Raw genomic sequence first — 10456 nt, forward strand, 5'->3', positions numbered from 1 at the left:
TTTGACTATTTCAGTAATTATCTCGTGTAGATGGTCGGGGCCTTGGTGTCTTTGACTATTGTTGTAATTATCTCGTGTGGATGGTCGGGGCCTTGGTGTATTTGACTATTGCTGTAATTAACTTGTCTGGATGGCCTTTGACTATTGCTGTAATTATCTCGTGTAGATGGTAGGGGTCTTGGTGTCTTTGACTATTGCTGTAATTATCAATTATCTTGTGTGGATGGTAGGGGTCTTGGTGTCTTTGACTATTGCTGTAATTATCTCGTGTAGATGATTGGGGTATGGGTGTATTTGACTATTGCTGTTACCATCTCATATGGATGGTTAAGGTCTTGGTGTCTTTAAATATTACTGTAATTATCTCCTGTGGATGATAGGGGCCTGGGTTTCTTTGACTATTGCTGTAATTATCCTATGTGGATGGTTGGGGTCTTGGTGTATTTGACTATTGCTGTAATTATCTCGTGTGGATTGTTGGGGTCTTGGTGTATTTGACTATTGCTGTAATTATCTCGTGTGGATGGTTGGGGTCTTGGTGTCTTTGACTATTGCTGTAATTATCTCGTGTGGATTGTTGGAGTCTTGGTGTCTTTGACTATTGCTGTAATTATCCTATGTAGATGGTTGGAGTCTTGGTGTCTTTGACTATTGCTGTAATTTTCTCGTCTGGATGGTTGGGGTCTTGGTGTCTTTGACTTTTGCTATAATTATCCTATATGGATGGTTGGGGTCTTGGTGTATTTGACTATTGCTATTATCTCGTGTGGATTGTTGGGGTCTTGGTTATTTGGCAATTGCTGTTACCATCTCATATGGATGGTTGGGGTCTCAGTGTCTTTGACTATTGCTGTAATTATCTCGTGTGAGTGGTTGGGATCTTGGTGTATTTGATTGTTGTAATTACCATATGTGGATGATAGGGGTCTGGGTGTATTTGACTATTGCTATAATTATCTCATATGGATGGTATGGGTCTTGGTGTCTTTGACTATTGTTGTAATTATCTCGTGTGGATGGTTGGGGTCTTGGTGTCTTTGACTATTGCTGTAATTATCTCGTGTGGATGGTTGGGGTTTTGGTGTCTTTGACTATTGCTCTAATTATCTCGTGTGGATGGTTGGGGTCTTGGTGTCTTTGACTATTGCTGTAATTATCTCTTGTGGATGGTTGGGGTTTTGGTGTCTTTGACTATTGCTGTAATTATCTCGTGTGGATGGTTGGGGTCTTGGTGTCTTTGACTATTGCTATAATTATCTCGTGTGGATGGTTGGGGTCTTGGTGTCTTTGACTATTGCTATAATTATCTTGTGTGGATGGCTGGGGTCTCGGTGTCTTTTGCAATGGCTGTAATCAACTCAAATGGAAGTTTATGGAAATATAATTTTGCACTTTTTCTGCATTTATCTCGTGTGGTTGACAGTAGTCTTGACTATTGCTGTATTAAAATCAAGGTGATTGTTTTGATCATTGTGTCCTTGTCTTGATGTATTATAGTCCACTGCTGTTATTAACTCATATGGATGGTAGTGGTTGTATATCTTTGAGTATTACTGGCGAAGGTATTGGTTGGGTACCTTTGACTAATGTTGTTATTAACTCATATGCATGATCATGTGGATTGTAGTGATAGGGTGTCTTTGACAATTGCTGTCTAACATTTTATCAAGTACGTAGATGGAAATATTCCAGTTAGGGTTTGAAACATGGTGCAAGAGCAGCGCTGAAGGCATAATGCATGCAAAGTTTGTCATTGCCCAAGGAAAATGAAGATATTCCATGTGTAATGAATTATACTAGCAAACGGAGCTTTTAGGGATTTCATTGGTAATTAGAAGAATGCAACTTCTAATTACACCGCGGATGTATTTGGAATTGATTCCAATTCCAAACAAAAGAAATCGTTTCTCCTAATTGAAATTCAATTAGGAGAATTATTAAGGGTACTACATGAAGAAGGAAATATAAAATCGTTTTTTTAATATATATTTAATCAATTATTGATATTAAAGTACAATTTTTTTTTCTTCTTCTAAATATATTGAAATGAAGGTTTTCTTCTACCAAAGATATTTTCCTTCTTGAGGAATTTTCGACGGAATGAAAAGGAAATTATTTTTGCCTTATATCTATCCATGTGATTATTCCTGTAATTTTCAATTGTTTGACGAAATCCAGATGTTAACCTCTCTGAGTTACTCTTCCTTTTCGATATTCACACCAAAAATGAGATTGTAGTTCAATTATTCCTCATATGTATATGAAATCATATCAAAACAGCAACATGTTCCGAAGTCCCTTAGTTTTATAATTATAAGGGGAAAACTATTTTCCTCGAACTTTGTTCTGTTTTTTGTAAAAATGTAATTGCGATTAAAACTTTTTTGAAAATTATCCAGTTCACTGGTCCTGAAGAAAAGGAATATACTTTGAGTTTTGCTGCTAGTTAATTACACAAGTTTATAGTTCCAGAATTGTTAGAGCGTTAATTAATAATCCGTGAGAAATGAGATGGTAGCAACACAGCGATATGAAGGCCAAAACTGTCACTCCTCCCTGTTTGAAATAAAATTCATATTTTTCTTGACGGTTCCATTTGCATTTTAGCATTTTTTTAAATAAAAAAAGAGAAAATTGGAAACCGAATGCGTTTGAATCAGTGACCATAAACATTTAAAGGATATCTATAATACATCAAACCAGGCATGCTATATTATATTTTTAAAAGTAACAACTAATAAATTGGGAGTATTGTAAAAAAACCTGGATTATAAAATTTTACATCTACAACATATTTGAAAAATACTTTTGAATTTAATGCATCTTAGAGTATTTAGACCTAGCGTAATCTCGAATAACTTTTTTAACAAGCTAATTCAGAGAATCATAGGGAAAAAGTAACTGAATTTGTAGAATTATTAAATGTATACATTATATTGAAGCAAATAAAATACATGTTTGTCAATATGCATATAAAGATTTGATTGCTTCTTCTTTATTATGTGTATAGAAGATTCTTTTTATATGGAATATTTATCACACTGTAATGATGATATTATAACCTCATAAATTTTTCATTTCACATGCTGAATACTATCATTTAAAAAAAAAAAAGTATTTAAAAAAGAAAAAAAAAAAAGACAGGTTACGAGATTCGATTCCGGGACCTCTCGCATGTGAAGCGAGTGATATAACCACTAGACCACGGAATCGCTTTAGCCGGCGTCAAGTATATGCAGAACTAAAGTCACATACATGTATATATTCATGTTCGGTATTCTCAAAATTTTACACAATCCATGGTGTTTGATTCATTTAGCCATTATTAAACAGTTCTAATAGATGTAATAAGAACATAAAGTCCGCCGAGAACCTGTTTTATATAACTCTCCTCATGCCCCTGCGCTAAAAATAGCGACATGTAATACTATAAATACTAATAAAACAAACGGGGCGGGGCACTTTGAGAGGGGCGAGAGACGTCCTAGGGAGTTTTGGTATAAAATTACATTGCATAAGCTCAAAATGTTCTTGAAATATCGCCCGGAAATTATAGTATTACACACAGACAGAATGTATAAATTTACGACCTTGAACTTTGACCTTTTGACCTCAAAATCAATAGGGGTCTTCATTAGGCCACAGGGAGTTGTTATGTAAAATTTCATTGCAATAGCTCAAATGGTTCTAGAGATATCGTGTGGAAACGAAAGAGTTTTAACAAACAGAATTTGCTTATTTATGACCTTGACCTTTGACCTTTTGACCTCAAAATCAATAGGGGTCTTCTTTAGTCCATAGGGAGTTGCTATGCTAAATTTCATTGCAAAAGCTCAAAGGGTTCTCGAGATATCGTGTGGAAACGAAAGCGTTACAGACAGAGAGAAAGACGGACGGACGGAGAGGTGAAACCCAAATTAATATCCCCCACTTTTCAAGCGGGGGACAAAAATGTATATCTATAATCCATACAATTAAATATTTAAACATTTTGGGGTGGTAATGAGTGCTTAGGCCGCATTTAAAAATGAATTCTGAAAATTACGTTTTTCTTGGTAAAACTTACATGCAATGATGCAAAAACATATTTTATATAGTTTTTACTAAATTTGCTGTAATTAGGCTAGCAAATGAAACAAAGTAAGGCCCCTGTCACACCAAGCTGCGTTCACACGGAGTCATTGCGGCGTTGTTAAATTTTTAAAATCGCCGTGAAATCGCAGGAAAATTGCACAAATTTCTGTAAAATTTTTGCAATGTGAAGATGTCACGGCGTCCCTACGGCGACGGGTCACGCGATTCTACGGCGATCTCACGGCGTTCTACTGCGTTCCCACGGAGATCTCTCGGCGATTGACTGCGCTTCCGCGGAGTTTTCACGGCGCATTAGGAGTTTTCACCTCGTGTTCACGGCGTTCTCACTGCGCTGGCTGCGTTCACAATACGTTCACAATGCGTTCTGTACTCAATGATATATATTCAGAAGGAATGTAAAACATTTTTGTTTAAAGATTCAAGTTATACGATGAAAAGACTTCTAATCATGCCAAGAAATATTCTTAATAATTAAAATGTTCTGTTTAAATAATTTAGTACTAAATTATTAATAGTTTTATGATTAAACTCCTTTTTTTCAATTTTATCGGTTCAGATGTGTTGTTAAATTTTCTTTGATTTTATTATGAATGTATAAAAAAAATAAACACACTGAAGAAAAGTTTTCTACAAAATTTAAGTGAACCGACAGAACAAGTTCCGGTATAATTTTCTCTTTAATGTTTTACTTAAATTCTCCTAGTGCAACAAATACGTTGGAATTATTATCCCATTGCTTTTGTTATGTGAGTTGGCTGACAACTCTCTAACAACGCCGTGAAAGCGCATTGTGATCGCCAACGGACGCTGTAGAAACGCCACGGGAGCGCAATGTTCGCAGTGACAACTCCGTGCTGTCGCCGTGTAATCGCAGTCGAAAAAATCACAAGACGATAAAAAAAGCGCCGTAAAAACGCGATAGAAACGCGGTGACATCTCCAAGGACTCCGCGACATCTCCGTGAGGTTTCCGTGGAAGCGCATACTATCTCTGCGTTCGTGCCGCGATCATGTGCGTCTTCACGGCGTTGATTAAGCTTTACGTTGTTGAGATCTCACCGCGCTGCTACGGCGATGATACGACGTTTCTACTGCGTTCTTATCAGACCGCGATCACACGGCGCGTACTTTGTGCATGCCCAAAGTGATCGCCGTCCTCTGGCGTTCTAGGAGACCCGACGCGACCCTACGGCGTTCAATGGAGATCTCGCCGCGTTGTCACGGCGCTGTAGGAGACTCTACTGCGATCACCTCGGCGTTTTGCATTTTTTGAGGACGCCGTGCAGTCGCCGTGAGGTTGCAGCCCCGGTGTGACAGGGGTTTAAGCTATAAATACCAGTAGTATCCTGTAGGGAGATTCCAGTGCTCTGTTAAGGTGGCAGGATGGGTGGACGTCACGGATCTGGATTTGTTGACACACGCTCTCATTAAACAAGTCCATAGGACGGACTGTACCGACCGTACACACTCTTATTTCGTCAGCCAAAGAACCCAGGAGCGTGTCGATGTTTCCCCGAGAGGTGAAATCCGAAATACTAGTCAGAGATGAAAGATATTTTAGATAATTTGTAGAGTAGAATGTCAGCATTATTCTATGCAGTGAAGGAAGAAGAAAACCAAACAAATGAATTGTAATATTCAATATTTTAGCGATGGGTTTATTTTCATTGATTTCAAGGTATGACCACGATTTCAAATCTGCTGTGAATTGGAGTTCCTCGATATGATGAACAATATTTTTTTAATTAACATAAATAATTAACATTGTTGCTGTACATATATTAAAGACATAATGTGGGAGAAAAAAATGACACTTACCAAACTTCAAATGCCTGATGCCGGATGAGAACAACAGTCACAAAAGCTACATGTAAACATAGCATCAGGGGTGCGTTCAACAGCGTAGCTGCTACATAGCCACTACGTAAAGCTACGCTCTTGAACGGCGAGCTAACCTAGCTGCTACGTATGGAGAGCTAGCATAAATATTTAATGCTACGTCCCAAATCCAAGATGGTTTCCTTGGTTACAAATTTGCAGCATTCAAGATTTTTACAAAAAGGAGGGTTATTTCCTATATTTCAGTGAATAAAATGTAAATTTAAATATATATTTTCGCCTGAAATAAACTTTATTTGATCCAGTAAAAAGTTTTTACTGATTTATCTTTATTCAAAATCTAACATTTAGCAGCTAGGTTAGCTGTCCCTTCAATAGAGATAGATATCTACTACTTAGCTGCTAGGTTAGCAGCTACGCTGTTGAACGCACCCCAGTACTGCTAGGATCCGAAACATATCAATGACGTCATAATCAAGCGTCCATAGTAACTAGCTTCGCGCTAGATAAACTCCCCCCTAAAAAAATCTGATATAAAAGTTCTAAAAATTATTTCAAAATATTTAATAATTATTGATTTAGTATTTCCCTACAAATATTATTTTTTTCATTTGTTTTTTCCCTCCTTTTTTTTCTTTTTTGCTCAAGTTTCCAAGTTTATTCTTTTATTTGCTCTAACATGATTTGTCGTATTTATTTTTTACTTTTCAACGAATTCTGGTAATTGTTCCTATAAAAATAATAGCAACTGACAACTGACCATTTCTAAAATATCTCAAATAATAATTATAATATTGTCTGAATACCAGATGATTTGGAAGTTTGAAAGGAGACAGCCCTAAAACAGTTTCTCACTCACGCAAGACTAGTCTAAATTGTTGCAGAAAAATAAAAGGAACATGTGATTCGAAAATTTCTTTCAGGGTTATAAATTACTATCATGTTTGACAATAATGTATAGATAAATTGTTAAGTTCCATAAACATTGATGTTAAGGAAAAAGTTTTTCCCACAAAAAATATATTCCCAGAAAGTACTTGACTGTCCAACTTTGGTGATAAATATTTCCTGGTGTCTAATGAATATAGTGAAGTCTGCAATTGAGTCTAAAATAAATGAATCTTTTCGGGGGATGAATTTAATTGTTAAACGATTTTTTTAAATTAAACTTTTCAATGCGACTTTTAAAAAAGTTTATATGCCCGAACTTAATATGAACGACTTATCTAGTTCCCGCTACGCCATTATTATTGTTGTTAGGGAAGCTTTCAGGACTTTTGTGAAAAAAACTGAATATTGAAATGGCTGGAGCCAAAATATTTGTCGACAAAAAGCTTGCACAAGGGAATGTTGTTGTGTTTTCAAAGTCATTCTCTCCTGAGTGTAAGCTGATAAAGAAAATTCTGGCCGAATACAATCTAAAGAACCTGTTGTATGTAGACATTGAAAGTAGACAGGACTGTACACAGTTAGAAAATTATCTACAGATTCTGTGTCAGACGGACGCCAGATCGGTATGTATCATCCATATAATTTTAATTTTTCAGGTTTTTCATGATATTCTTAAATGTCGATTTTTTTTACGTACAAAAACTTTTCAATAGTGCATGTATATAGGTGTATACTATTCAACTAAGAAAACATAGTCGAGTCAAAATATGATATTTTACTCATATCATACTTTTACGCTTATGTATTATTGGTATTTTAGACATAATGTAGGAATATTCAATATCGAACAAGAAAATTAAGAGTGCATCTCTTTTTGATTTACATCAAATTACATTTCTCTAATATTGAATTGATTTTGAAATTGAAATATATCTATGCAATATTTTGTCGATAGGTACCGCAGCTGTTTATTGGTACAAAATACATAGGAGGCGAAAAGGAATTGATTTTGATGCACGAGTCTGGAAAGCTTAAAAAAGTGTTTGAAGAAAACAAGTGATGTTTTATTAGAATGTAGACGTTGAACATGACTATTTATGAACTATTGAATGCAAACTTTCAAAGAAAGTTTTGAATCTATCCTTGTACATTGTCTTATTTGACATGCATAAAACAAATATATTTGAAATATTAATAATGTGAAACACTTGAGATGTCTAATGTAATTGTGCATGAGATACCTTTGCTTCTTAGTCATATATAAAGAAAATGTAAATCCTTTGCTCTTTTATTTAAGATGTGTAGAAAAAGTAAAATTAAGATTCTGTGTATTAATTTATTGCATTAAAAGAGGGTGGACTTACCCATTCGTGAGAGAGTTGTTATATATATTTTTCTTACATAAAATGTTGCAAAACTACTCTTATACTTATTCATTTCGTGCTCAATAATAACATTCGGAACACATACTGGACGACAATTAGATTTATTGTACAATATTGTACAATCTAAAAAAAAAATTCAGCCTTTTTGAACATGGTCCTGTTTTCATCTTTTCACTCTCGTAAAATACCTTTTCAAAAATATATTTCTACATCCAAAGGAAGGATCAACAGGAATATGAGGAACTTCCATTCCAACGGAAGACCTACTGATTCTGATGTTTAAGATTATTCTTGTTAATCCCCTATAGGCCAACTTTGAAACTTGATATCTTTCTCATTCCTGAACGGATTTTCAGAGATTTTAGACTTTACGAAACACTTTCAGAATACATAGATTTTAGTACAAGTATTATTCCCATAGAAGCCAACTTTGAAATTTCATATCTTTCTCATTCCCTCATTCCTGAACGGATTTTCAGGGCTTTTAGACTAAACGAAACACTTTCAGAATGCACAAATTTAGTACACGTATTATTTTCAAGACTTTCATGAAATTTGGATATTGAAGGCCTATATGAAATAAGGAAATAGCAATAAATAGTCGAACTCAAAGTCCATTTAAACAAAACAAATCGTGAGCAGAGCAAATATGGGCTACAAAAACTTCAGAGATGGGATCAGGAGCCATGGAGAAGTGAGCATCCCCTGTTGACAGGTCATACACGGGTAAATAGAAAAAAATATGTAGAAATTTCAGTGTGTAAATAATTTGCTGATAAGATCATTGTTTCGACCATAGAACTTAAGAAATAATGACTTAGGACCATGTCCAATTTAGTTTAGACTTTCAGTAAGGCGTGGCATAATAAGCTTCTGAAATTTACACAGCTTTCCTTCATTGTTAAAAAATATACATAGGATAGATATTTGGCCGAATGTCAACTAGTGTAGTTAATAGCAAATTTGAATTAAAAGCTCTCTCACGGCACAGAGGTGGGACGTAAATCGTCTCATCGTTGTCAATTCCTTAACCGATGAGAATCTACTGTACTACTATTCGCCATTACGTAGCGCCGAGAATGCCACGCCTTATTGAAAGTCCAAACTAACAAGAGAAATGTAATATAAAGAGCCTGATCGTATAGCATCTTCTTGCGTACCGAATCAACTTTGAGACACTTTAAACTTTAACCCCCACGTGCAAGTAATAAGGTTATGTAAATGCCTTATAATATATGTATTCTAACTTATAAGTAAGGGAAGAAGAGGTTAGAAAAGTTCAAATCATCAGTTTTATCATTAGGTTTTATTATTAGGTTACGTATTTTTTAAAGTTAGATATCCAAATATAAAACAAATGTAGACTGTGGCGTCTTTTGTTTCAATTTCTCTGGGAACGCGCATGTCTTGAATATATCGAATCCATATAGTACAATTCTCTGTTATCCTTGGATTTTCAGTAAGACTTGGTATTCTCGACGTTACATAAAAAGCGTCTGAAATTTACATGTAGTCTTTCATTCACTGTTGAAATAGGTATATCAATGATCCAACGATACAATTTCGTACGGCACAGATGTGGTGCTTAAGGTTATCCGATCCTCAGGTTCTGAAAATTAGGCATTGAGTAATTAAAAATGCTCACAAAGATGTATCTAAATTCTCAAATTAAAATGTATTTAACCAAGGTGTTTCTTTAAAATTCACCTTATATTATATATGTATCTCGAATAATTTTTCAGGAAATGCGATTTGAACTACCTACTGCATATTTTTTAATTGATAATTGATCAAGAAATACATTTTAGGAATAAAAATCATAGGTATCCAGGCTTTTAAAGAAAATTGCATAAATTTACAATTATTTGGAATCCAACATCCATTGTTTCATAATGCAGTGTTTCCCTTTCAAAGAAAACACTGTAAATAACTTCTTATTTCAAATCATGCATATAAACATTGGTAACTAAGGCTAAATTAAAAGAAATTTGATTTTTTTAAAATATCCAAGTTTTTGTCTCCCGCTTGAAAAGTGGGGGATATTAATTTGGGTTTGTCCGTCCGTCCGTCTGTCCGTCCGTCCGTCCGTCCGTCCGTCCGTCTTTCTGTCTGTCTGTAACGCTTTCGTTTCCACACGATAAAGCTTTTGTATAAAACAAATCTGTATGTTAAAACAGTTTCCACACGATATCTCTAGAACCATTTGAGCTATTGCAATGAAATTTTATATAACAACTCCCTGTTAAG

At 35.0% G+C, this 10456-nt stretch overlaps 1 protein-coding gene and 1 long non-coding RNA gene across 2 annotated transcripts; one reads left to right on the forward strand and one right to left on the reverse strand.

The window, feature by feature from the left end:
• Positions 1 to 1989: 1989 nt before the first annotated feature.
• On the reverse strand, positions 1990 to 5980 carry LOC134266320 (uncharacterized). Its single transcript, XR_009991945.1, has 3 exons — positions 5913 to 5980; positions 5431 to 5629; positions 1990 to 2556 (listed from the first exon to the last, which is right to left on the reverse strand). It is a non-coding gene; the product is annotated as an uncharacterized LOC134266320 (long non-coding RNA).
• A 1183-nt stretch (positions 5981 to 7163) lies between these two features.
• LOC134266321 (glutaredoxin-1-like) lies at positions 7164 to 8244 on the forward strand. The gene is made up of 2 exons (XM_062748540.1): positions 7164 to 7447; positions 7780 to 8244. The coding sequence occupies exons 1-2, from the start codon at positions 7235 to 7237 to the stop codon at positions 7882 to 7884; spliced, it is 318 nt and encodes a 105-aa protein (XP_062604524.1). The 5' UTR covers positions 7164 to 7234; the 3' UTR covers positions 7885 to 8244.
• The last annotated feature ends 2212 nt before the right edge of the window (positions 8245 to 10456 follow it).

The sequence above is a fragment of the Saccostrea cucullata genome, unplaced genomic scaffold (genome assembly GCF_032062105.1).
Source record: "Saccostrea cucullata isolate Sc308-1 unplaced genomic scaffold, CSIRO_AGI_Scuc_v1 ctg450, whole genome shotgun sequence".
Taxonomy (NCBI): Eukaryota; Metazoa; Mollusca; class Bivalvia; order Ostreida; family Ostreidae; genus Saccostrea; species Saccostrea cuccullata.